This window comes from Cnephaeus nilssonii (assembly GCF_951640355.1).
Source record: "Cnephaeus nilssonii genome assembly, chromosome: 11".
NCBI lineage: Eukaryota > Metazoa > Chordata > Mammalia > Chiroptera > Vespertilionidae > Cnephaeus > Cnephaeus nilssonii.
Genome location: NC_137082.1, coordinates 30,728,294 through 30,755,215, shown reverse-complemented (window position 1 = coordinate 30,755,215; position 26,922 = coordinate 30,728,294). Strand labels below are relative to the sequence as shown.

Sequence of the window (26,922 nt, the reverse complement as noted above, 5' to 3'; positions counted from 1 at the left end):
CGAATGCAGCTGCCCAGAGCGCTCAAAGCAGTGGCGGCGGCCTCGCCACGTGATCCAGGAGGGCGGAAGCGGAAGTGCCGGCCTGGAGCCCTTGCTTAGGCGGGTGTCCCTTCAGTGCTGCCCAGCAGCCCCCTGCACCAGCTATGGACTGCTACACGGCGAACTGGAACCCGCTCGGGGACTCTGCCTTTTATCGGTGAGCCGCCCCGCCCTCCCACCCACGGCCTGGCTTACCCCGCTCTCCCGCCGGCTCGAGTCGGGGCGGAGCCCGCAGCGCGCGACCCCGTCACTCGGCGCTGGGGTCCGCCCCTCGCCGGCTCTCCCCCGGCGTCTGCCACTGAACGTACGGAAACTGAGGCAAGCCTGGTGGTCACACAAGTAGGGGCAGAGCCCAACGCTGAAGCCTAGGTCTGTCAGCCTCCGGAATGATGCTCACAGCACGTTAAAGGAGGCCGCCTGGTGACAGCGAGTGCCCAGTCTCCTGCCCGGAGGTCCTGCCGAAGTCAGACCACCGGGGCGCTCCGAGAGGCGTAGGGGCGCACGGCGGGCGGGGTAGCCGTGCTGACCAAGGCGGGGAGAAGGGGACCAGTCGTCGTCGGTGAATCCGGGGCTGCGCTAGTTGGGACCCCCCAGCTAAGGACAGCCCTCTCCTGGGAGTGGTAGAGTCCACTAATCTTTCTAAAGTGTAAATTGTTTGCATCATTATCCTTGGTACAAACTACTCTTGTTAGATCTGTAAGTCGGCTCCTATTTATCTCTCCAACTTCATTTGCCCCTCTTGTACCCAAATTTTGTGTTCGGTTGCACAGAGCAGGACCCCAGTATAGCGTGAGGTTTCATGGCGCCCTGTGTCTGCCCCAGCGTGCAGTTCCTTCTGTGGGCACTGCCATTTCCTTCATTATTTATCTGTCTGGACCATTCTTGCTCATCCTTTAGGACTTAGTTCAAGGGTCCTTTCTGTACTCTTCCCTGACCCAACCCAGTAGAGACAGCTGACCTTCCTTTGGACCCAGTGCCAGGGTCTGTTATGTATGGCACAGTAGGGCAATGTTTGTATAGTAGGTTTCTTCTGCTAAACCAAGTTCCTTGAGGGCTGAGAGCATATTTCTTACATCTCTTTATCTCCAGTGCTTCTTTAGAACAGTGCCTGCTATGTAGTAAGTAGTTGCCCAATAAAGTTTTTAAAAAACACTTCATTGATTGCAACTAAAGATCACAAAGACATCTCATTGGGATCTTATTTCTTTTTAAAAATATATTTTTTTATTGACTTTTTACAGAGAGGAAGGGGAAGGGATAGAGAGTTAGAAACATTGATGAGAGAGAAACATCGATCAGCTGCCTCCTGCACACCCCCTACTGGGGATGTGCCGGCAATCAAGGTAGATGATTGACCAGAATCGAACCTGGGACCCTTCATTCTGCAGGGCGACGCTCTATCCACTGAGCCAAACTGGTTAGGGCTGGGGTCTTATTTCAATAGAAGACACCATTTTGCCCGTAAGAGTGACAAATGCCTTGTGGCAATTTTTAGACCTCTGTTGCATTTGTTATTTCTAGTAAATATGTTTCCATACAATATGGAAAAAATTTGCAAAAGTTTAGTTAAAATCAGTAAAGTGAGGAAATAACAATGATATCTGTTTTTGTGGAGAAGGGATGTAATTCGCATGAAATTTAGTGTCTACAACAACACAGCATACACTTTTGAAAATATTAACTTGTATTACTTTTGAAAATATATGTTGCCTATGCAGGCTTGATAAATAGGAGAGTACTAAAAATAATGGCCTCATTATTACCGAACTCCTATTTATGATATGACGTATTAGCTTTGTTGATGCACCAGGAAGTGGAAGTGTTGACCTGCGTGGCTAGCCTGTTTACCTGTGTGTGCTGTACTGCAGAAAGGAGTAGAAGTCTAAGCCGTGCTGTGGAGCATATATTATTTTGGCTAACAGAAGTTGTGCCTTTCTATGTACTATACACTTTGCTAAGTACTTTTATCTGTATTAACTTAAGTCTCACAATCCCACGAAATAGGTATCATTATTGTTGTTTGTTTGTTTGTTTGTTTTTAGGTATCATTATTAAACCTTTCTTACTGATGAGGAAACTGAGACACAGAGAGGTTAGGTGACCAGGTTACACAGCTAGTAAGTAGTGGAGTGAGGATTTAAACCCAGCCTTATTCTAGAACCTGTGCTAAAGCATAGGTTTGTTTGGTTGGTTTTTACAGGAAAATAAAATAGCATTTCCTCGCTTCTCCACCAGAGTGGAAATGCTTTAAGTGCACATACTTGGTGTTTATCTGTATTCGTGTATAGCCTCATGCCAGGACTTACTACAGGTTCGAGTAAAAGGAATGAATGATAAACAGGTGGCAGACAGAGCATTTTGAGTCCTATCTATAGAACAGGATTCTTTTTCTTTGAAGGTAGTAGTGTTCTGGAAAACTTACCAATTGGAAAAGGCAAGGAGAGGGAATGATGATTAATTCTATGGGGCTTCAGAATTTTAGTTGTTTTTATCCTAGAAACCCAATTTGGGATAATCCCATTAATTAATTTTGTTCAGCCCTTTGCCAGGCTGAATGTATCAACCAATAAAAAGACATGGACCCTGTCTCCCCTCATAGAACTTAACAGCCAGCAGGGGAGACTGTTGATAAACACTAACGACTCAGTATTTGTTTGGTCATAATCACTGTATTGGAAGGGTATATGGTTCTAAAACAGCATATAACAACAGTTTATTCTTGTACTAGAGGCCCGGTGCACGAATTCGTGCACCAGTGGAGTCCCTCGGCCTGTCCTGTGGGATTGGGCCAAAACCAACTCTCCGACATCCCCCGAGGGGTCCTGGATTGCGAGAGGGTGCAGGCCAGGCTGAGGGACCCCACCAGTGCACGATCAGGGCTGGGGAGCAACGTGGGAGGTTGGCCAGCCGAGGAGGGACTGCAGAAGGGTTCCAGGGCGAGTCCAGCCTGTCTCGCTCAGTCCCGATCGCTGGACTCCAGCAGCAAGCTAACCTACTGGTTGGAGCACGTGGTCAGTGCATGTCATAGCAACTGGTCTACCGGTCAACTGTCTGCCCCCTGGTGGTCAGTACATGTCATAGCGAGCAGTTGAGCAGCCTTAGCATATCCTTAGCATATTACGCTTTGATTGGTTGAACAGACAACTGGACACTTTGCATATTAGGCTTTTATTATATAGGATAGGATTATATATTTTTCCATATGAACAACTATAAACCTACTTTTGTCAAACCCTGTATATTTCTGAAACTCTTCTTAGAAGTAGACTATTTTAGCAGATTTTTTGGAGTTTGTGTGTTTGGGTTGTTTTCTTTTTTGCACATATAAAGATGAACATTTTAAAAATTGTAGTTAACACATGATAAAGAAATTTACTATCTTATTCATGCAAAAGTACAATCTGGAAGTGTGAGGCATTTTCACATCGTTGTGCAACCACTCTCCAGAAATTTTTCATCTTGCAAAACTATATCCATTAAATAATAATTCCTCATTCTCTCCCTCTGCCATCCCTGGCAACCATCATTATGCTGTTTTCTGTTTTTATGAATTTGACTACTCTAGATAGGTCATATAAGTGGAATCATACAGTATTTGCTGTTTTGTGACTGGCTTATTTCACTTACCATACTGCCCTCAAGGTTCATCCATGACACTAGAATGTATCAGAATTACCTTTCTTGTTAAGTCCATTGTATGTATATCATATTTTCCTTCTCTGTTCATCCTTTAATAGACACTTAAGTTACTTCTACCTCACGGCTGTTGTGAATAATGCTGCTATGAACAGTAGTGTAAAAATAGCTCTTCAAGACCCTGTTATCAATTTTATTGGATATATACCCAGAAATGGAGTAGCTAGATCCTATGGTAATTCTGCTTAATATTTTTAGGAACTATTATACTGTTTTCTGTGGTAGCTGAATCACTTTACATTTCCAGCAACAGTGTACAAGAGTTCGTTAGTAGTATTTGTGTTTGTTTTTTGGGTTTTGTTTTGTTTGTTTTTTTGTTTGTTAATCCTCACCCAAGGATATTTTTTTCATTGATTTTTAGAGAGTGGAAGGGAGGCAGGAGTGGGGGAGAGAGGGAGAAAGAGACAAAGAAACATCAACATCAGAGAGACACATTGATTAGTTGCCTCCACATGTGCCCTATTGGTGCCAGGGATCAAACCTACAACCCAGGCACATTCCCTTCACTGGGAATCGAACCCTCCACCTTTCAGTACATGGGATGACACTACTCATTGAGAAACACAGGCCAGGGCAGTATTTGTTTTTGAAGGAGGTAGGAGTCAAGGGATTTCAGGGATGATGATGGATTCTCTTTAGGGCCTGGATATTGTGTAATTAATAGATTATTCCCCAAGGCTAGATGTAATGTGCTTCTTCATTCCCAGTGGTTTGTCAACTCAGCCTGGACAGGCTGGAGATCATGTATTTTTTCTTAATATGTTTTAGTTGATTTTAAAGAGAGAGAGAGGAAGGGTGAGAGAGAGGAAATATTGATGAGAGAGAACCATCAATCGGCTGCCTCCTGCGTGGCCCCTACCAGCGATCAAGCCTACAACCCCAACAAGTGTTCTGACTGGGAATCGATCCAGCAATCCCTTGGTGCATGAGAAAATGCTCAACCAACTAAGCCAGAGCTAGAGATCATCTATTTTCACACAGAGCTCTTCTCACACTGTAGTGGATCACACATTTCCAGCATTTTAGCTGCACTGGCAGGAGAATTCCTTCACTGTTTCCTCGAGGAGGCTGGAATTGAGCGACCAGAGCTACTAGGTTTAGTGATTTCCTGGCATTAGACTCTAGAGTCCATTTACTGCTGCTGAAGGAATTTCCACTCTGGGACCTTCAAGTAGAAGAGAAAGATATAACCAGCATTCCTCATTGAAGGTGTGGCCTGTCCTCACAAAGTCTACACCCCTAGACTTTTCTGAGAGGCCACACTCCCTGCTGTCCTTCACTCTGCCCATCCATACCCCATGCTGCCCTCGAGGCTTGAGTCACCTCACTGTCCCTGCGAAGCCTTTTTTACCTCAAAGCCTTGGGAGGTGGTCTTTGCTTTGATTCTCTTCACTCCCTGACCCTTACTGCGCACCCACTTCAGGGCCTCCTTCCCAGCCTAGTCTGTGTCGCTGCCAACTTCCTGGACTGTACCCTTCACTGATTGTTTGATTTGAGACTTTGGCCCACAGCCTCCTAAGCATCCCAGTTCTTGCACCTTCCAGGGTAACTTCCCTGACCACCTGGCTTCAGGGTTCCATGAGCTCTACTCAAGTGATTTTATCCATCTCAGCCACCCCAGCTGTGTGCTGTTCTCATCCAGAACTACTCTACTTCAACCGTTAAATTCAGACAGCCCCCTCTCTGGCCACAAGCTCCTGTCCTCACTGACACTGATACCTTCTAATACACCTGTCTTTCAACCTCACCGTGATCCTCATTCCTGGAGTCCGCTGTTCTCTTTGTGTCCACATGCAGAATTTCTTTCTATAAATGTGTCTCTCCCTGTCCAGCTTGGTGTACAGCCATGGTCAGTCATTTCCGTTTCTTTCTTGCCTTTTCCCTGACAATCTTGTTCCTTGCCCTTTGATTGCACCTGGCTGGCCCAGAACCACACCACTCACCATCTCTGTGCCCTACCCAGGCTGCTGAACACTGCTATGAGGGTCCGACACAGGCAGGTTGAGTTTACTACAAATCCATGGCTATCAGCTTCAACTGGGCCTTCACAATCCTGTTATGTGGGGTCAGCCTACACTCATCACAAGGGCTCTGCTTTTCCTTTTAGAAGATTATACAAAGAAACATTTAATTGTAAACAAAACATTTTGGAAATATTGAAAATTAAAGTCTCCTTGGTCCCTCCTCCCAACAGCTAATTTCACCTCATGCTTCCTGGAGAACTGGAAGTCATTGTATAGAAGGACCTAGGCGTCCCCCGAGCAAACCTGCCTGCTCTATTTCCTACCCCTCTGAGGAGATGAGCACCTGTCTCCCTTGTCAGAAACTATGTTCCATCCACCCATACCTCCCTCAGCCAGTGTTTCTCCTGTTGTCCAGGACCCCTTATGTCAAATCACCTGAGATGCTGGCTACATGCAACTTCTTAAGTCCAATATACTCTGTTATCCCTGGGATGGGCCCTGGGAATTCGATCTGTATTTTAACAAGAACCCAGGTGTTTCTTTGCAGCAGGGAAATTTGAAGATCATTGATCGACATTGTTTTCCACCATCCCTACCCCCAGGTGCTCCCTACCAGATTTCAAGTATACTCAAATCTCCCCATCCTAACAAAAAAGAAACTTCCCTATTCAAAAAATAAATTCCTCTTTGCCCTGTCTTTTCCTTCCCCTTCCCAAAAATCTGAAAACTACCATCTATACTTGCTTCCATTTTCTTTCTTCCCAGTGACCACTCACTCTGGTCTGACTACCCTGTTCTCAGTGACATTCTGTTACTGCAGTGGACACAGCTGAGACATTGTCTGAGCTTGACTCCCTGGAGCATTGGATAGAGATGAACCCCCTTTCTTTCTTGGAAATTGTATTTAACTTTTTCTTCTGAAAAATTTCAAATGTACAATAAAGTAGAATAGTATAATCAACATCCATAGCCATAGTTTAGGCTTTAAAATTGTTACCATGTTGCAATATTTGTTTCAACTACTTTGGAAGTTTAAAAAAACTCTTATTAAGGAAAAGTTCAAATATAGATAAATATAGTCAATGTAATTTAATGAACATCTATGTACTCACCACCCGGCTTCAACAAGTATCAACAGTTTGCCATACTTTTTTCACCAATCTCTGGTTCAATAGATGTTTCTATCTATCTCTACCTCTCCCTTTCTCTCTGAAATCAATTATATATATATTACACTTTTCAATGAAACTACAATCTATTTCATACCTAACAAAATTAACATTTAATATCATCTAATATTAGATGTCTCCAGTTTTCTTCAAAGTGTACATTTTTTTAAAAATCCTCACCCAAGAATATGTTTTTCTTGATTTTAGAGAAGAAAACATTGATGTGAGAGAGAAATATCAATTGGTTGCCTCCCGTATGTTCTCCAACTGGGGATCAAACCCAAAACTTAGGTATGTGCTCTTACCAGGAATTGAACCCGAAACCTTGGTGTATGGGACAATTCTCCAACCAGCAGAGCCACCTGGCCAGGACCAAAGTGTCTTTTTGTAACCAATTTTTTCAAATTGAGACCTAAATAAGAATTACTCATTTGCTTACCTCTCTTAATTAAGTCCCTTATAAACTTGTTATTATCCCCATTCCCACCCCTACTTTTTATTTTCATGACATTGACTTGTTTAAGAGTCCAAGTCACTTTCTGGAGTCCCTGGCCCATTAGCTCAGTTGGGTAGAGGGTCGACCCGATGTGCCAAGGTTGCAGATTCAATCCCCAGTCAGGGCACATGCAAGAACCAACCAATGAATGCATAAATAAATGGAACAACAAATTGATATTTCTCCCTTCCTCTCTCTCTCTCTCTCTCAAATCAAATAAAAATTTTAAAATTTTAAAAAGAGACCAAGTCACTTTCTGGATTTATCCCATTGCTTCCTGTGGAACCTTTTAACTTTTTTCTCTATCATAGCCTGTATTTCCTGAAACTGTATTATATCTAAAGATGTGATTAGAACAGTGGTTCCCAACCTTTTTTTGGCCATGCCCCACCTAAGCATTTCTAAAATCCTGATGTCCTCCCACCCCCACCCCGTGACATATAATTCTTATTATTCAAAAAGTGAACTTCTGCCCTAGCTGGTTTAGCTCAGTGTATAGAGCATCGACCTGAGGACTGAAGGGTCCTGGGTTTAATTTCGCTCAAGAGCACATGCCTAGGTTGCAGGCCTGATCCCCAGTGGGGGTGTGCAGGAGGCAGCTGATCAGTGATTCTCTCTCATCATTGATGTCCCTATCGCTCCCTCTCCCTTCCTCTCTGAAATAAATAAAAATATATTTTTTAAAAAAGTGAACTCCTATTCAAGTGGAGGAAGCCTAAAAGGCCATTAACTTGGTCTAAACAAGCTTCCAAAGAACATGGCATCCATGAAAGAGAAAAATAAAAGAATAAAAAGGCAGTTGAAGTACTGGGGAATAAATACTAAGAAATTGTTAAAAAAAATAATAATATGAAGTGATATGAAAAAATAGCAAATAAAGTTTTAAAACATAATAGAGAACTGAAATGCATAAATATGTCACAATATATATTTATATACTGTATATGAGGCCCCTAGAACCATAAGAAATGCAAAATGTCACTGTTAATAACTCATTCTAGATTGCCCCCCTGAAAAATCAAATTGCCCCCCTGTGAGGCATGTGCCCCACGTTGGGAACCACTGGATTAGATTCTAGTTGAACATTTTTGGCAGAAGTGCTTTATAGGCAATGACATGGTGTTTGTGCTGCATCACATCTGGAGTCAGCATTATAGCGGGTTGTCTGCTATGAAGGATGTTGACATTCACAAGGGAATTAGGATGGTGATGGCACATCCTTCATTGTAAAGTCCTGTTTTCCCCGTTGTAACAAGTAAGTGGTCTATGGGGTGGTACACTGGTTGCATCAGTACGAGTCTAATCAGGAGACAGAAAGCAAGGACTGACTAAATAAGTGAAGTTTCATATAAAGAACTCTTTTGTGATAACAAAGTAACTGTAAGATAAAACTCTGTCCTCCCCTAGGGCTGAGGAGAAAGGAAGGACAAACTTAGAAGGAGATGGATGTACCCTTCCTAATTGGTATTCCAACCTTGATGGAAAAGGTATAGTTGCAGCCCACTGGGTAGTGGAGAAGATGGTTGGTTTGCCAGGGCCAGAGCTGGTCCATAGTCACTATGCAAGCAGGAAGCAGCCCTCGACACAGATGAGCCATAGCTGGTGGCCAGGTTCATGGGGTTGCACAGAGAGTGAGAGCACCAATGTGAGTGGGAGACCTGAAGCATGCAGTGTCTGTGTGGAGAGAGCCACAGGAAAATGGACGCCAGTGTAGGCCAAGGCTGTGAGGTTATCAAGGGATTGCTCTGGGTGTGTGTTTGAGGCAGAGTATCACCAGGTGTCCTCATACCCACACTGCTGACTGACCTGCTGCTGGAAACAGAGTTCCCTCCTCCTGCAGTGTCCCTACACTGCCCTCTACTGAGAAAAGCTAACATCTAGTTCACATGGAGCACGTATTGAAGGGTGAATTTGGAGTTGACAGATAAATTGATAACTGGCACCGTCTACCCTTTGACTACTCAGCTCCATATGCACACTCTATATACTTTCGAACTTCCTCATAACAACAAAAGTCTATATTTTTGCTAATGAAGCTACCACTATTCTTCTTACAAGTAAATACTCTTTCCCAAAATGAAAAAACAATCTTAACAGTCATATCTATCACTGTATTAATTTCTCCTCCAGTCCCACTGAATATTCATGTTACCCGAAAATGAAATTGTAAAGTTAACCTCCAATTATTTGTGTGTAAATAAAAAATGGGAAGGAGAGAGAAGGTAATGGCTAGTGTATACATATAAACACATGCATATAACAAGCGTGAAGAAAAAGTGCAAAGTGACTATAGGCTTCATTTCTGTAATTGGTCATGAGATTGTAGTTGTTATCTATGGCTTCCTTCAACTGCCCATTTCTTGTCCTCAGCCAGAACCTTCACTGCTCTGGTTCTTTACATAATGGAGTGACCCAAACCTTCATTTCAGTCATTCTGCTTTTTTTGGTTGCTGAGGTTTTTCTTTAAACTTTATGATCAGGTACAGAAGTACTAAGAGGTGCCCCAGGGGATCCCCTGGGTGTCAGACATAGTCCTTCTTGCCTCCATTATGTAGCAGCAACTCAGTTTCTGCTTGGTAATCAGGATAATCACTTCAGCCAGTAAATTAATGCCATTTTCTTATGCCTGTTGGTTCAGTGGCATCAGGAGCCCAGAATGGCAAGGCGGTGCTCTTATCTTCCAATTCAGTGAATCTATTGTTGTATCTCCTGGTAGAAACATTCTCCCCGTGATGACGAACCTCCCAAACCAATAGATCTCAAAGTTATGGAACTGGAAGCAACATTTTTGTAAGAGTCAGTAGGCGTAATAATGAGAAGAGCCACTCTCACTTCATCCCTTGATTATGACTCTAGAGCAGTGATGGGCAACCTTTTGAGCTTGGTGTGTCAAACTTCGCCAAAAAACTGAGCATAACTCGGGTAGTGTGTCACTTTGAGGAAAAAAACATTATTTCGCAAATGTTTCATCCTCAGGAGCAGCAAATGTTTCATCCTCGGCGGCCGCGTGTCATCAGAAATGGCTACGCGTGTCAGTGCTGACACGCGTGTCATAGGTTCGCCATCACTGCTCTAGAGGAAACAGCACCATGTAATAGCCTGTGATGCAAAGCACGAGCCCTTTTAGGATACTGGCTCCCAATTGGTGCTATAGCTGAGTTGTCAATGAATTTAGGCCAGCCACTTCTGGTGATGGGGTATATGGTAAGACTAATTGATCTCCTGGACCTGAGCCCACTGATGCCCTTTCCTTTTTGTGAAATGAGATCCTTGATTAGATGTAATGCTTTGCAGAATGTCACACCATTAGATAAGGCATTCTGTAATTCCACAGATGGTGGGTGCTGACAAAGGCATTACAGGTAGGGAAGACAAATCCACATCCAGAATGTGTCTGTATTCCAGTGAGGACAAATCGTTCCCCCTTCACGGTGGAAGAGGTCCAGTGTAATCAACTTGCAGGTTGGTCCTCCTGGGAATGGTACCATATTGGGGCCATGTATTGGTCTCTGTTGACAGGTTAGCCACAGAGCAGTAGTGTTAGCTAGGTCAGCCTTGGGGAGGGAGGCTCCCAAGACTTCTGCCCCAATTGAGGTCATCAAAAGGTTGTCAAGCAGAAGAAGGTAAGTGTCCTCAGACATAGGAGTGCAAGCTACTTCTACTAGTAAGGAAGACTCAGAATGAATTGGGGGTTCAGGATTGTTAGTTTCATCTGGGTTTAACCAGATATCTTCCTTCCAGTTTTCAGGATTCCTTTCTTTCCTTACTAGTGCCCTAAGTTTCACATGAGAAATGACATGTTGGTGAATTCAACTGTTATAATTTAACAACCCACTTAATTAAACTTTTGCTTTTGATTTTCAGCAGTAGCAGCTGTGTGGCTGTAATAAATATGAGATTGTTTTAGGGCTGTTATAGACACTTTCTGCTTCTCAGACCATGACTTGAACTGAAAGTTAATAGACTCAAGCTTGTAATTTTCTCTTTGTAAATGTTCAAGTGCACTCAAAATAATCCATCCACACCACAGCCCTTGCAATCATTATTACTGCCATACAATCAGGCACAGAAGTCACTCCCAAAGCACATGTTTGTCTTGGCATTTCACCACAGAAAACTGCAGGCTGGATTAATTGTGATGTCACTGGGTGCAATGGGTTACTAATAACCATTTCCCATTGGCAGGGAGCTCAGCACTGCACCCAAGCTTTAAGCACACGACCAAGCTAACCTTCAAATCCCATCTTTGGGGTCTGTCTCTTGGGACCACTCTCAGAGTCAAGTCTTTATCAGTCTAGGTCCAATCAGGAGACTTAAACTGGGAAAGTTTGAGAAATATAAGGAATTATTATATTAACTGAAAAAAAGAGTAAAGAGATAAGAAAATGTTATATGGTAGCCTAGGCAGAGTACCCAAGGAATGACAGATTTAGAAGGGGGCCCTTCCCAGGTTGGGGTTTAGGCCTCATTGGAGAAAATACAGGGTGGGGCAAAAGTAGATTTACAGTTGTTCATATGGAAAATAATAGAATAATAAATAATAATACAGGAATAATTCTCTTTCGAGTACTCATAACTGTTCTTCTGCCCCACCCTGTATAGTTTTAGCCCACTAGATGGCAGAGAAGTTCACTGGTTTGCCTGGCCATTGCTGGTCCACAGTTCCTATGAAAGCAAGAAGCAACACTCAGCCCTGGCCAGTTTGGCTCAGTGGTTGGAGTGTCAGACCACAGACCGAAGGGTCTCAGTTTCAATTCCTGGTCAAGGGCAGGTACCTGAGTTGCAGGTTCCCCAGCTCAGGTAGGGGAGCATGCAGGAGGCAACCAATGGATGTGTGTGTCTCATGTAAATGTTTCTCTCTTCCCCCCCCCCCCCGCCCCTCCCTCCCATCTTTCTCTTCTCCCTCCCTTCCACTCTCTCTAGAAATAAACGGGAAGATATCCTTGGGTGAGGATTAAAAAAAGAGGAAACCCTCTGGGGTTCAGGGGGTAGGAGAATATAGGTGAGCTGCAACTGGTGCAAGCTGGGGTAGCTGGTGCAAGCAGGCAGCCTGGAGCACACAGTGTGTGTAAGGTGAGCCACAGCCAGTGGCTGGGAGCATGGATTTGCAGAGGGGATCAGAGGAAACACTCAAGTGGGCAGGCAGGACAGCCAGTGGCCAAGCATCTTGGCGTGCAGAGGAAGTACAGCCTGGGCAGGAGGCCTGGAATGTGGTGTCTGTCCAGGGAGCCGAGGGAAGGTGATCACTAGTCTGGGCAAGCCTTCTAGGCTGTTGCATGGCCGGGGTAGATCACCACCCCATATCTCACACCCTGGCTCCTGGCTAAGCCTTGCTGGAAGCAGCAGTAGAACCCCTTCCTCATTCAGTGTCCCTCCAGCGCCCTCTACTGAGAAAGTTTAACATCTTACTCACTGTGAAGGAAAATGTATGCTGTCCCTTAAACACAACACATTGAAGCATGGATTGGGAGCTGAGCAGCAATGAATTGATAACTGGCATGCTAGGTCTGTGTGGCTCTATTTTCCCATCAGATTTTCACCCATGATTTTAGTAACGAAGTGTCAAAAGAAAGGCATATGGGATTGTAAAAAATTCAAATAATACAAAAGTATATGGCCTATAAATTGGAAGTCCCCCTATCTCCTTCCCCCACTCACCACTCTCCCCCAAAGTGACCGCTGTCTGGCTTAATGTGGAGGCCTCTGAGCGTTTTTTCTATGTATTTTTATAATTCATGTGATTATGTGTAAATATGCTTGTAAAAGTATACATATGTGTATATATATAAAGATATATATGTGTGTGTGTGTGTGTGTGTGTATGTGTATATATATATATATGTGTATATATATATATATGTGTGTATGTGTATATATGTGTGTATGTGTATATATATATATACACACACACACACCCTATCTAATAAAGAGGGAATATGCTAATTGATTATCACTCCGTCACAAAGATGGCTGAACCCACAGCTGAGGCCAAGTTCCCATAAGGAGCCTTAACGAGCAATCAGCAGGGACCTGAGGCTAAGCCCTCCCCAGCCCCCATGGGGCTTGACAGGGGACCTCAGGCTGCACCCCCCACCCGGCAGGGCTTGACAGGGGACCTCAGGCCGCGCCCCCCACCCTGGTGTCAGGCTGGGGGACCTCAGGCTGCACCGCCGCCCCAGTGCCAGGCCAGGGGACCTGAGGCCACGCCCCCCCCCCGCCCCCGCCCAGCGGGGCTTGACAGGGGACCTCAAGGTGTGCTTCCCATCCTGGTGCTGGGCTAGGGGACCTCAGGCTGCTCCCCCCACCAGGTGGGATTTGACAGGGGACTTCAGGCCACACCCCCCACCACGGCACCGGGCCAGGGGACCTGAGGCTGCGCCCCCCTGCCTAGCTGGGCTTGACAGGGGACCTCAGGCCGTGTCCCCCACCCAGCGGGGCTTGATGGGGGGACTTCAAGGTGCACCCCCAGTGCTGGGTCAGGGGAACTCAGGCCGCGCCCCCACCCAGCGGGGCTTGACGGGGGACCTGAGACTGCACCCCCCCTCCCAGTGCTGGGCCGGGAAACCTGAGGCTGCGCCCCCCCACCTGGCGGGGCTTGACGGGGGACCTCAGGCCATGTCCCCCACCTGGTGGGGCTTGATGTAAGACCTCTAGGCACACCCCCCACCCGGGTCTGGGCTGGGGGACCTCAGGCCACGCCCCCTGTCCTGGCGCCGGGCCAGGGGACCTGAGGCTACGCCCCCTGCCCAGCAGGACTTGACAAGGGTGGGACTGGCCGGGTCTGGATCTAGATCTAGCCCAATGGGGGGAGGGGCGGCTGGGTCTAGGTCTCACGCGATTTTGAGGTGCATGTGGATGGGCGGGGACTTGACTCTGAGTCCCGTGGTGTGCCCCAGACTCTGACAGGAGGAAGGTTTTCATATATTTTTACTAATTTTCTTTCATCTCTGACATTTCTATTATAGAGAAAGGGCAAATAGCAATATTAAATTATTTCCTCTAATTAATCCCCTTTTAATGTGCACGAATTTCATGCACCGGGTCACTAGTATATATATATATATATATATATATATATATATATATATATACACACACACACACACATATATACATATATATATATACACACACACACACACACGCACACACACACACATGCTCAGCATGGCCAGTGTCGCTCAGTGGTTGAGTGTCGACCCATGAACCAGGAGGTCACAGTTCAATTCCTGGTCAGGGCACATGGCCGGGTTGCAGGCTCGATCCCCAGTAGGGAGCGTGAAGGAGGCAGCTAATCAATGATTCTCTCTCATCATTGATGTTTCTATTTCTCTCCCTCTCCCTTCCTCTCTGAAATCAATAAAAATAGTATCTTTGGCAAATATATTCTCCCAAGCAGTGGGCTTCCTTTTCATTTAAGAAAAATATATGTGCTCAGTTTTTATTACATAAATGAGTTCATATTGAGCAGCAGCTTACATTTTTTATTTAACAACGTCTTAGAGATAATTTCATGTTAGTACCCTCAGTCACCTCGAGGATATTTTTTTCATTACTTTTTAGAGAGAGTAGAAGGGAGAGAGAGAAAGGGGGGAGAGAAAGAGAGAAACATCAATGTGAGAGAGATACATCAATTGGTTGTGTCCCGCACGTGCCTTGACCAGGGCCAGGGGTTGAATCTGTAACCCAGGTATGTGCTCTTGACCAGGAATTGAACCCAAGACCCTTTGGTGCTCAGACTGATGCTCCAACCACTGAAAACATCGACTAGGGCCAGAGCCACCTTATTAATGGCCACATGATATTGGGCATACCATAGTTTATTTAACCAGTCCTGTTTTGGTGGCTATTTAAGAAGGTTTTTCCAGGATTTTCTGAAACTATTTAAAATAGTGCTGCAGTGCATTCATACCTTTGTGCATTTGTACAAGTAGTTTTCTAAGTTAGACTCTTGGAAGGAAACTGGTAAGTCAGAGGATGTACACATTTAAAAGTTGAATAGCTATTTTATGTAATAAATTCTGTTCCTTGTTAATTTCTGGGTTTTGTATCTTGCTCTAAAAGACTTTTCCATAATTCACATTATAAAAATATTAGATTATATTTTTTTAAGATTTTTATGTGTAGTTTGAAAAGTGTTTTCACATAAAATAGTATGATATGGCTTTTGACTAGCTTTCTACTTTAGTTTTATTTTCATTTTAAAAAATTAATTAGAAGGTAAAGAGGAGATAAATGGTGATGGAAGGAAACTTGACTTGGGTGGTAAACATCCTACCTAATAAAATAGTAATATGCAAATTGACCATACCTTTGCCACACCCACCAGCCAATCAGGGCAAGTATGCAAATTACCCAACAAAGATGGCAGTTAATTTGCATATGCTGAGGGAGGGAGGAGTGAAGACTGAAGACAACTTAGAAGGAAGAGGGAGGAAAAGCAGAAAGCAAGGTGGCTGCCAGAGGGAAAGCCCGGGCGGGGCAGAGCGGGGTGGCGCACGGGTGCAGAGGCCGCAATAGCGGCGGCAGCGCACGCGGCCGCAGCAGCCGCTTGCAGGATTCTTCCTGCAAATGGGCTACTAGTAATACAATATACAGATGATGTGTTGTAGAATTGTATACCTGAAACCTGTGTAATTTTGTTCATCAATGTCACCCCAATAAATTTAATAAAAAATAAAGAAAATAAAATTAATTAGAGCCTTTTGTATTTTTTAAGAAAATATCTCTTCATGTGTATCACAAACATTTCCCCCCTCTCCATAGTTTGTCTTCCTGCTTTATTTTAATGGATTTTTTAATGTATAAAATTTTTTTAATGTTAATTATCTTAACAAATAAGTATTGGCCCTGGCCAGGTAGCTCAGTTGGTTAGAGCGTCGGCCTAGTACGCCAAGGTTGTGGGTTCAATCCCTGGTCAGGGCACATATAAGAATCAGCTAATGGCCCTGCCCAGCATGGGTCAGTGGTTAGAGCATGGGCCTTCACACCAGAGGGTCTCTTGGGTTAGATTCTGATTAGGGGCGCATACCTGGGTTGCAGGTTTGAGTCCTGCCCCCCCACTCCCCCAGCCCCCATCAGGGCATGTGCAGGAGGCAACCAATCAATGTGTCTCTCTCACATCCATGTTTCTCTCTCTCTCCCCCCCACCCCTTCCCACTCTCCACTCTCTTCCACTCTCTCAAAATCAATGAAAAAAATATCCTCACTTCTTGGATGAGGATTTTAAAAAAAGAATTAGCCAATGAATACATAAATAAGTGGAACAACAAATCGATGTTGCTCTCTCAAATCAGTAAATAATAATAAAAAAAAAAACAACTTTCTTAAAAACCAAAGAACTGTTAATGTTTAAAAACTCAAAGTCTCATTCTTATCCTTGTTCTTATTCGACTAGTAATTCCATCCCTCACCTACAAGTAACCATTGTTACTAGATTCTTGTAAATCTTACCAAAGTTTCTTTTTTTCAAATGTAAGCAAATGTGTTATTTTTACCCCTTTTTGCATAGAAGTATACAGAAGTTCTTAGTTTTTATTTGTTGGTCTTTTGCATTGTGGCTTAACATTTAAATTTTGAATTCTGTCTGGAAAATATTTTATTGTAGAGACTGAGTAATGAAATAGTGTTTACTGTGATTCTTCCTGTATGGGCCATTGTCTCATTTCAAGTATCAGTTTGCACCTATTTGAAATGCCATTTTTATTACATGTTCAATTCTCAGGTCTTTTCCTGGATTCTGCTCTCTTCCATTGATCTATTTGCTTATTCCTGTGCCAAAACAAGTTGTAATTAACTTTAGTTTTATGTAGTACTAGAGGCCCGAGGCACGAAATTCGTGCGAGAGTAGGCCTTCCTTCCCCCGGCTGGCTGCCAGCACCGGCTTCCCTCTGGCACCCGGAACCAGGGCTTCCCTCGAAGCCCCAGCTTCATCCGGAAGGACATCCGATCTCATTAGCATGTAATGCTTTTATTATTATAGAATATACTTGATATCTAATATACATGTGTTCTCATATTTTCAAATGTTTCTAAATATCTTCTAGTATTTACTTTTTCAGATACCTTTTCCCTCCCAGACAAACTGTAGAATCAGTTTGTGCTTCCCTTCCCCCCAATCATTGGGGGTGATTTTTATTGGAATTCTTGTGCATTTATAGATCATTTTGGAATATTTTTCTGTCTTCTATATCAGTGATGGGCAATCTTTTGAGCTTGGTGTGTCGAACTTCGCCAAAAAACTGAGCATAACTCGGGTAGTGTGTCACTTTGAGGAAAAAACATTATTTTGCAAATGTTTCATCCTCAGGAGCAGCAAATGTTTCATCCTCGGCGTGGGGCCGCCTAAGCGGCCGCGTGTCATCAGAAATGGCTACGCGTGTCAGTGATGACACGTGTGTCATAGGTTCGCCATCCCTGTTCTATATCCTTGAGTAAATTTTTATATGATTGCAAAAATGTTTATTTTGGGCCCTAGCTGGTTTGGCTCAGTGGATAGAGAATCGACCTGCGGACTGAAGGGTCCCAGGTTCAATTCCAGTCAAGGGCATGTACCTTGGTTGCGAGCACATCCCCAGTAGTGGGTGTGCAGGAAGCAGCTGATCAATGTTTCTAACTCTCTATCCCTCTCCCTTTCTCTCTGTAAAAAATCAATAAAAATATATATTTAAAAAAATGTTTATTTTGGGATTCCTTATAGATTTATTGCTGTCATGATCAGGATGTTTTTAAAGTTACGTTTCTAATTGGTTCTTGCTATAGTATATAGACAGTTGATTGGTGTAGAAAATATATTAACTTCTGTCCGGTTGGTGTGGCTCAGCAGTTGAGTGTCGACCCAGGAACCATGAGATCACTGGTTCGATTCCCAGTCAGGGCACATGCTCAGTTTCAGGCTTGATCCCCAGTAGGAGGTGAGCAGGAGGAAGCCGATTGATGATGTTCCTCTCCTATCGATGTTTCTATCTCTCTATCCCTCTCCCTTCCTCTCTCTCTTAAGAAAATTTTTTTTCAATAATAATATTTATAAAAAAGAATAAATTGACTTCCATTGCTCACTCAACTGAGCTCTTTTATTCATTGTTCCATAGACTGGTTTGGATTTTCTAAGTAGACAATCACATTATTTGTAAATAGTAGCAATCTCCTTTTCCAAAATAGAAACTTCTCTGTGTTTTTTTTTCTTAAATTATTTTGGCTAGAACCCCAAGAAGAATGTGAAATAGAAAGAAGGTAATGGTAAGCATCTTTCTGATCTTTAATGGGAAGGCTCCTGAAATGATACCCCCAAAGCACTCTCCTTAACCACCGTTTTTTTTCTTGACATCCTGGAATAGTGCCTACTCCTCTGTTCCCTTCTCCCCTCCTACTTTGTCTTCTCATGCGGCACACACTCTCCTCACACATCTCAGATTGCAGTCATCTTGTGCTGGCTTGTGATTTCAGTTTCCTATTGTAAGCCAAGCATTCACAGATTGACATCTCTAACCCAGGATTCTCCCCAGCTCTGGACGGACTGAAGAGCTCCTCTTGGGTTTCTTTCCGGCACTGCCAACTCAGTACTTCTGAAACGGAGTTCTTTATTAACTAGTGTTGAGCTGGACCCCCAGGTATAAAGCCCATGACCTGGCTCAGTGTTACGAACCAGAAATATCCCTGGTCAGTGTGGCTCAGTTGGTTGGGCGTTGTCCCGTGCACTAAGAGGTTGCCGGTTCGATTCCCTGTCAAGGGCACAAGCCCTGATTGCGGGCTTATGGGCTCCTGGGCTCAATCCTCAGAAGGGGGTCATACAGGGGGCAGCTGATTGATGTTGTGCTCCCATATCGTTGTGCTCCCATCCTTCCATGCTGCATGCATATTGTTTCTAGTCATCACCTTCCCTCCCCGCCCCTGGAGGGGCCTCAAGTTTCCTGTGGAGAACAAATGGAGGCTTTAGGGGTTCCTCTGGGGCTCACTTCATCCAGATGCATGGGCATGAGAAGCCTAATTTCTGTTCACCTTTCTGTGGGCAGGAAATATGAGCTGTACAGCATGGACTGGGACCTGAAGGAGGAGCTCAGGGACTGCCTGGTGGCTGCTGCGCCTTATGGAGGCCCCATTGGTAAGTCACCCCTCTGCCTCGCGTGCTCTGGGACCATGGGATGAACTCAAGGTTCTTGATCCCTAGGGGTCTTATTGTTGGGTTGTTCTCACTGGCATATGCCACCCTCCCCCCAAATTGAGATGCTTTTAATTCTGGTTCTCGTGAGGCCTGCTTCCCATGGGCTGGGACTAGTGAACTAGGACAGGAGGTCTCTTCTCCAACTGCAGCACTGCTGAGGAACCCCTGGCGGAAGGAGAAGGCTGCGAGCGTACGGCCGGTACTTGACATCTACTCTGCTTCTGGCATGCCTCTGGCCAGTCTGCTGGTGAGCGCCTTTGGCCTGCCTTGGGGCTGGGGGCTAGGCAGCGCTTCTGCGCCCCAAGATAGTCTCATGAACTTCTTCTCCTCTGCAGTGGAAGAGTGGGCCAGTGGTGTCCCTGGGCTGGTCGGCTGAAGAGGAGCTCCTCTGCGTGCAGGAAGATGGTGTAGTACTGGTTTATGGGCTTCACGGGGACTTCCGGAGACACTTCAGTATGGGCAATGTAGGGGCCACAGGAAGCTGGGGGAAAGGGATGGAGTCTGTGACCCTGTGATTTTTTCAAGGTCCCTCTCCACTTGTCCCTCTCTCAAGGAGGTGCTCCAGAATCGGGTTCTAGATGCTCGAATCTTCCATACTGAGTTTGGTTCCGGAGTGGCCATCCTCACAGGGGCCCACCGCTTCACCCTCAGTGCCAATGTGGGTGACCTCAAACTCCGCCGAATGCCAGAAGTGCCAGGTGAGTGCTGACACCCCTGAGACAATCATTCAGTGCCCACAGATGTGCTTCCAGACTGCGGGACCCACAGAGGCAGACGCTTTGGGCTCTGGTCATCCTGGGATTGTCCTCTTGCCTGACCACAGGTTTGCAGAGCGCACCCTCGTGCTGGACCACACTGTGCCAGGACCGAGTGGCACACATTCTTCTGGCTGTGGGGCCCGATCTTTACCTCCTGGACCATGCAGCCTGCTCCACCGTGGTGAGGGCCTGTGAAATGGGAGTGAAATGGAAGGGTTGGGGGAGGCCGGGAGGAGGCGCTGAGAAGTTAGTATCTTTGGATGTCCTCCCTGGCCCTGCTTCAGACACCCCCTGGCCTGGCCCCAGGAGTGAGCAGCTTCCTGCAGATGGCTGTTTCTTTCACCTACCGACACCTGGCACTCTTCACAGACACGGGTTATATCTGGATGGGGACAGCTTCACTCAAGGTTTGATCCTGGGAAAACACAGGGGCACTTTGCCTTGTCCAGGGATTTGGGTAGAGAAGGGGTTTTTTAACTTGAGTGCTTGGACAGGACCATGACATTCCCTGCATCCTTTCAGGAAAAACTCTGCGAGTTCAACTGCAACATCCGGGCCCCCCCGAAGCAGATGGTCTGGTGAGGATGGGAGTCTTATGCTGGGGGTGAGGGTGGACATAGCATTGTTTCCTGGGATACTTTGATTCATCCTGTCTACTGGCCACGCCAAGTGGAGCTTGCATCATATCTTCTCTGCCAGTGCACGCTTGAGGGGAACCCCTGCCCGCTGTGGGCCTCAGCTGGAGCTGACAGCACAGGGTGAAAGGGAAGCACTCAAGTCAAGCAGAGGATGGGATAAGGAGCAGGAAGCATGCACAGGACTATCCCAAGGCAAAGTGATATAAGCAGTGATGTGAGAGACTTGGCTGAGGGCCTGGTGTCCGGTGTATGTCTCAAACATGTATGTGTGGTGCTGCCCACAGGTGCAGCCGTCCTCGTAGCAAGGAGAGGGCTGTTGTGGTGGCCTGGGAGAAGCGGCTGATGGTGGTGGGTGATGCACCTGAGAGCATCCAGTATCCTTGGAGGGCTACCTGTGGGGATGGGAGAGGCGAGGGGAAGGGGGGTCATCTGTCCCGTCCCATTTTAGGAACCTTGACCAAGCTCAGGTTTGTGCTGGATGAGGACTCCTACCTGGTACCTGAGCTGGATGGGGTCCGCATCTTCTCCCGCAGCACCCATGAGTTCCTACATGAGGTTCCAGGTGAGGCCCTCACAAAGGCACCGTAAGACCTGGGGCGGGGGCACCTTGGCACCACTGCTGTGGGGCAGTGCTCCAGACAGGATTAGAGCATTGAGGGAGAGCGGAGGGTTCCCTGCCTGCCTCCTACACTCACCATATCCCTTCCCCAGTGGCCAGCGAGGAGATCTTCAAAATTGCCTCAATGGCCCCTGGAGCACTGCTGTTAGAGGCTCAGAAGGAATATGAGGTAAAGCCCTGGGCCTCTCCCTGGGCCCCAAGATGCTTTCCTTCCTGGGCATGGGAGGGCACAGCCAGGTGCCACCTGTGAAGGGGGTCCAGGCAGGGCACTAGACTGGGCTGGAGAGGGCCAGCTCAGGTGGACTAAAGTGACATGGGGTCCTCCATGTGGTAATAGGGAGGGGCAGGGAGGCCCCACTATCCCCAGCCCAGGCACAAGTCAGGGCTACTATCAAGAGGTCTCAGGACCGCCCTAACTGGTTTGGCTCAGTGGCTAGAGCGTCGGCCTGCGGACTGGAGTCCCAGGTTCAAATCCGGTCACGGGCACATGCCCGGGTTGCAGGCTTGATCCCCAGTAGGGGATGTGCAGGATGTTTCCATCTCTCTCTCCCTCTCCCTTCCTCTCTGAAATCATATATATATATATTTTTTTTTAAAGAGGTCTCAGGGCCTCTCACAGGCAATTGTGGGGAATACTGAACACCTCGGTGGACTGAGTGGGCTGAGGTAGCTTGGGCTCTAGCCTCTGCAGCTCATTTGAACCACATTCCAGAGGGACTAGGGGCCAGATGTGGGAGTATTCTCCATCATGATGCTCTATCCTGGCATCCCCACTTCCCCCAGAAAGAGAGCCAGAAAGCGGATGAGTACCTGCGGGAGATCCAGGAGCTGGGGCAGCTGACCCAGGCTGTGCAGCAGTGCATTGAGGCTGCGGGACATGAGCACCGGCCAGACATGCAGAAGAGTCTGCTCAGGGTTGGCTTGGGCTACAGGGCTAGTGGGAGGGGCACTGGGCAGGATTGGGCTGTGTGAGGAGAGCTCACTTCTATTGTCCTCTGGTTCTTCTCCGAAGGCTGCTTCCTTTGGAAAGTGTTTCCTCGACAGATTTCCACCTGATGGCTTCGTGCGTATGTGTCAGGACCTGCGTGTGCTCAATGCCATTCGGGACTATCACATCGGGATCCCCCTCACCTATAGCCAGTATCCACAAGCCTGCTAGAAGGGTGTTCACAGCCAGGGGTGGCAGGGTGGGGGTGGAGGGAGGGTTGCCAGGGATACAGGGGGAAGAGATACTGCCTGAAGGTCTTTAGCAAATAAGGCGTATTTACCAGCTGGATCCTTAACCAAGTAAAATGCAGATACAAGCAGCTCACCATCCAGGTGCTGCTAGACAGGTACAGTAAGCCCAAGGATGTGAGAAGAGGGTGCTAAGTGGGCAAGCATTACAGCCCCTGGTGGGCTCTTGAGGACACTGCACCTGACCCATTGCTTTGGGATCTGGGAGGCCCAAGTTACAGACTGTGGCCACTCTGCGCTCTCTCTCTACCCCACCTCACCCCTGTACCCCAGGCTTGTGTTGCGGAGGCTCTACCCCCTGGCCATCCAGATATGCGAGTACTTGCGCCTTCCTGAAGTACAGGGTGTCAGCAGGATCCTGGCCCATTGGGCCTGCTACAAGGTGAGGATATAGCACAGGATCCAGGAGCATTTAGGGACTTCCACACCCTGGTGAGGTGTAGGAAATATGAAGTGTAGGGCTGAAGGGCCAGGTTCTGATTGAGGACCGGTGGGGTGAAGGGTGAGATCCAGGTGTGTGTACCACCCCCTCCCTCTGCAGGTACAACAGAAGGACGTGTCTGATGAGGATGTTGCTCGGGCCATTAACCAGAAGCTGGGGGACACACCTGGTGTCTCCTACTCCGACATTGCTGCTCGGGCCTATGGCTGCGGCCGCACAGAGCTGGCTATCAAGGTGTGGGTGCCCAGCCCTTTCTAAATGCTCTGACATGGGTTTCCAAGGCCCCCAGGCCAGCTCCTTCTCTCTGTGTCTTCCTTCCCACCGCACAGCTTCTGGAGTATGAGCCTCGCTCTGGGGAGCAGGTACCTCTTCTCCTAAAAATGAAGAGGAGCAAACTGGCACTGAGCAAGGCCATCGAGAGTGGGGACACTGACTTGGGTGAGCAAGGTTTGGGTGAGGCCAAGGCCAGGGCCCCTGGGCTGAGCAAGGGGCTGGGCTGGAGTCCCCACCCCACCTTATTGTCCCATAGTGTTCACGGTGTTGCTGCACCTGAAGAACGAGCTGAACCGAGGAGATTTTTTCATGACCCTTCGGAACCAGCCCATGGCCCTGAGCTTGTACCGACAGGTGTGTGCAGTGGGCAGCGGTAGGCCTGGAGCCTCCTGAGCCCCTGAGTTGTTTTTACTGACTGATTGCCTGCCCTGGCTCCAGTTCTGTAAGCACCAGGAGCTAGAGACGCTGAAGGACCTTTACAATCAGGATGACAACCACCAGGAGCTGGGCAGCTTCCACATCCGAGCCAGCTACGCTGCAGAGGAGGTCTGAGGCCCACAGAGCGGGTGGGGCCTGTGGGCTGGGCTGTTGGTCTGGTTCCTTCACCAGGTATCTAGGCCTCATACTTGGCACACACCCCATCTGGTCCTCACTGTCGAGGGAGAGTCTGAGAAGACATGAGGCCAGAATGAGGGTTGGTCCCAGAGGAGCTAGCCTTCCCACTAGGGACACCAGGGTGGTTCACCCAATGGGTAAGGCTGGTCCTGGTGACCCTTGGCACAGGGATCAGGGAGAAAACCGTATCCTGGGTGGGGAGGGCTGAGATCCCTTGAGCTGTGAGCTCAGGCTTCCCTTCTTGTCCTCATAGCGTATTGAGGGGCGGGTAGCAGCTCTGCAGACAGCAGCCGACGCCTTCTACAAGGCCAAGAATGAGTTTGCAGCCAAGGTTTGGCCTACTCTTTTTCTCCCTTGCCTCTTCTCCCAGTCTTCCCACTTTGCCCTTCTCTCATCTCCATCCTGCCTTATCCGTGTCTCCAGGCCACAGAGGATCAAATGCGGCTCCTACGGCTACAGCGACGCCTAGAAGATGAGCTGGGGGGTCAGTTCCTAGACCTGTCTCTACATGACACAGTCACGACCCTCATCCTTGGTGGCCACAACAAGCGTGCAGAGCAGCTGGCACGTGACTTCCGTATCCCCGACAAGAGGTTGGTGAGGGCCCAGGCTTCAAAAAGGTCCTGGGATCCGTGTCCCTCCTACAGCACCTCTAAGCCCAGCTTCCCCACAGGCTCTGGTGGCTGAAGCTGACTGCCCTGGCAGATCTAGAAGACTGGGAGGAACTAGAGAAGTTTTCTAAGAGCAAGAAATCACCCATTGGCTACCTGGTGAGGCAGGGGCCCTCCCTCCACCCCCTGCCAGGGAGGATAGTCCTGGGGAGAGGACCGGGTCTAGAGATAGGCTGATGACCTACTGGCACATCTGTTCAACTGATGAAAATAGTTAGTGGGTGCTTCCTGTGTACACGTGTCAGGTACCCAGGAGAATGGGCCTGAGTCGGCCTGGAGATGTCAAGGAAAAAGTCCAATTTGAGTGGAGGGTGGAGGGGGACAGGGAAAACACATCTGCCAGGCAGTGGAGGCTATTTTGAGGGGCGGGTGTTTTCGGTGGCAGGCAGTTCAGCGGTGTAGGTAGGTGGGGCAGCCATGAGAGAAAACACAGGCCCTGAGAAGGCAGGAAACACCTGTTGTGGAAGGGTAGCCCGGATGGTGGAGTGGATACATGGAAATAATTGGTCTCTAGGCTCTAACAGACCTTTGATTTAGGTTGTTTCTGCCCTGAGAATGTTGAGATCACACCTGTTGCAGGCATGTGTCAGGGCAGGGGTGAGGGAATTATAGACACTTAAGGATATATAAAATATACAAGGACAACGTATCCAGTTAGGCTTTTGCTCGTAAGAGATGACAAGGGGGCTCTGCCTTATCTTCTCCCTTTATCCCCTTCCTCTCTAAGCCCTTTGTGGAGATCTGCATGAAGCAACACAACAAATATGAGGCGAAGAAGTACGCTTCCCGCGTGGGTCCCGAGCAGAAGGTCAAGGCCTTGCTTCTTGTTGGGTGCGTCGGCTGAGAGCCCTGTGGGTGCTAGGTGGCGGAGCCAGTGGACTGGTGAGGGGCATGGTTTGTGTCCTTGGTCAGCCCAACACCGTCTCCCCTCCTGCTCAAACCATAGGGATGTGGCTCAGGCTGCAGACGTGGCCATCGAGCGCCGGAATGAGGCAGAGCTGAGCCTTGTATTGTCCCACTGCACTGGAGCCACAGATGGGGCGACGGCCGACAAGATTCAGCGGGCCAGGGCACAAGCCCAGAAGAAGTGAGGGGCCCTCCCTGCACGTCTCCTCAGGTCCTGGGTGTGGCAGAAGAGTCACTGCTCCTTCAGCTTCTCCCCCAGAGCTCTGCTGAGGAGCTGGGGTAGGAAGGGAGCCAGGGTTCTGGTTGTAAATAAAGGTGAACATCGTAGAGTGCTTTATGCAGTCCCACCTAAGCAACAGCAAGCTAGAGGCAGAACCATGCAGACACCTCAGCAAAACTCCATGGTTGTGGGTCTGGAGAAGGAGCTGCATTTATAAGAGACCTGCCCCTTTGTACAGTTACCAAGGAAAGCTCTCTCAAGCTCCCAGCCCAGAAAGATTATGGGAAGGGATGACACAAAACTTAAGCAACAGTTCATCAAGAACCATACTGAGAAGCATTGTACACACACATACACAAGAACAGTGCTAAACATTTGACCATTATTTCATTTATTCCACATGCCAGGCCTGTGAGATAGGTAACATAACCCCATTTTACAGAAGAAGAATTTGAGGTCCAGGGAGGTTTGGTAACAACAAATATGTGGCAAAATGGATTTGAAACCAGGTTGGACATTTGGGTATCTTTGAGCTTCCCCTTGGATGTTTGTGGTAACAGGAGGGATGACTCAGAGCTGGAACTAAAATTGGGCCCTTTGTAAGCTGGGGAACCTGAGCAAGGCCCGGGTTTGCGCTGCAGTGTGAATTGGAGGACTAATGAGAGGCATGTGGCCAGCAGATTGTAGGGAATGGAGGAGGAGTCTTTGGAGACCCAGCCTACTAAACAGTGGTGACAATTCCTGAGTGGTTTCTGAGCTGGAGAGAAAAGGATGGAATTCTTTTGGCAATTCTGCCAAGAACTGCAAACGAGACACTGGCTCCACTCTACCTGGAATGGAGGTTTTGTCCGCAGTCAGTAGGCGCGCCTTCTTGTCCCTCTAGTGAACCTATTTCTAGCCTTCAGTTTGCAATCCAGTGCACCTTGGCTTCCTGTCCCAGTGCCCCAGTCCAACACTGAGGACATGACTTTTTCCTCTTGTTACTCCCTTAGTCTAGAAGGAAGACAAAGGAGGAAACCA

The 26,922-nt window shown here is 47.3% G+C and overlaps 1 protein-coding gene across 2 annotated transcripts; it reads left to right on the top strand.

Moving 5' to 3' along the window:
- The first annotated feature begins 1 nt into the window (after position 1).
- Positions 2 to 26,014, top strand: VPS16 (VPS16 core subunit of CORVET and HOPS complexes). Of its 2 annotated transcripts, XM_079783603.1 has the most exons (24): positions 2 to 196; positions 19,376 to 19,464; positions 19,674 to 19,771; positions 19,860 to 19,988; positions 20,078 to 20,222; positions 20,348 to 20,463; positions 20,567 to 20,689; positions 20,805 to 20,860; positions 21,205 to 21,294; positions 21,388 to 21,482; positions 21,632 to 21,708; positions 22,323 to 22,454; positions 22,552 to 22,679; positions 22,838 to 22,873; positions 23,049 to 23,157; positions 23,317 to 23,451; positions 23,547 to 23,655; positions 23,747 to 23,844; positions 23,929 to 24,036; positions 24,359 to 24,436; positions 24,529 to 24,698; positions 24,779 to 24,875; positions 25,504 to 25,607; positions 25,723 to 26,014. In XM_079783603.1, the coding sequence occupies exons 1-24, from the start codon at positions 144 to 146 to the stop codon at positions 25,865 to 25,867; spliced, it is 2,520 nt and encodes an 839-aa protein (XP_079639729.1). In that variant the 5' UTR covers positions 2 to 143; the 3' UTR covers positions 25,868 to 26,014. The 2 variants fall into 2 exon arrangements, with proteins under 2 accessions (XP_079639729.1, XP_079639730.1); XM_079783604.1 differs by lacking the exons at positions 2 to 196; positions 19,376 to 19,464 and having other exon boundaries at positions 19,677 to 19,771; positions 20,050 to 20,222.
- The last annotated feature ends 908 nt before the right edge of the window (positions 26,015 to 26,922 follow it).

What these genes read in the sequence shown, in the direction of transcription:
- VPS16 (XM_079783603.1), top strand. Translation starts at nt 144, where the DNA reads ATGGACTGCTACACGGCGAACTGGAACCCGCTCGGGGACTCTGCCTTT. An exon ending in GACACTTCAGTATGGGCAAT is followed by an intron (nt 19,989 to 20,077) that starts GTAGGGGCCACA and finishes CCCTCTCTCAAG; the next exon opens with GAGGTGCTCCAGAATCGGGT. An exon ending in CCCATTGGGCCTGCTACAAG is followed by an intron (nt 23,158 to 23,316) that starts GTGAGGATATAG and finishes CTCCCTCTGCAG; the next exon opens with GTACAACAGAAGGACGTGTC.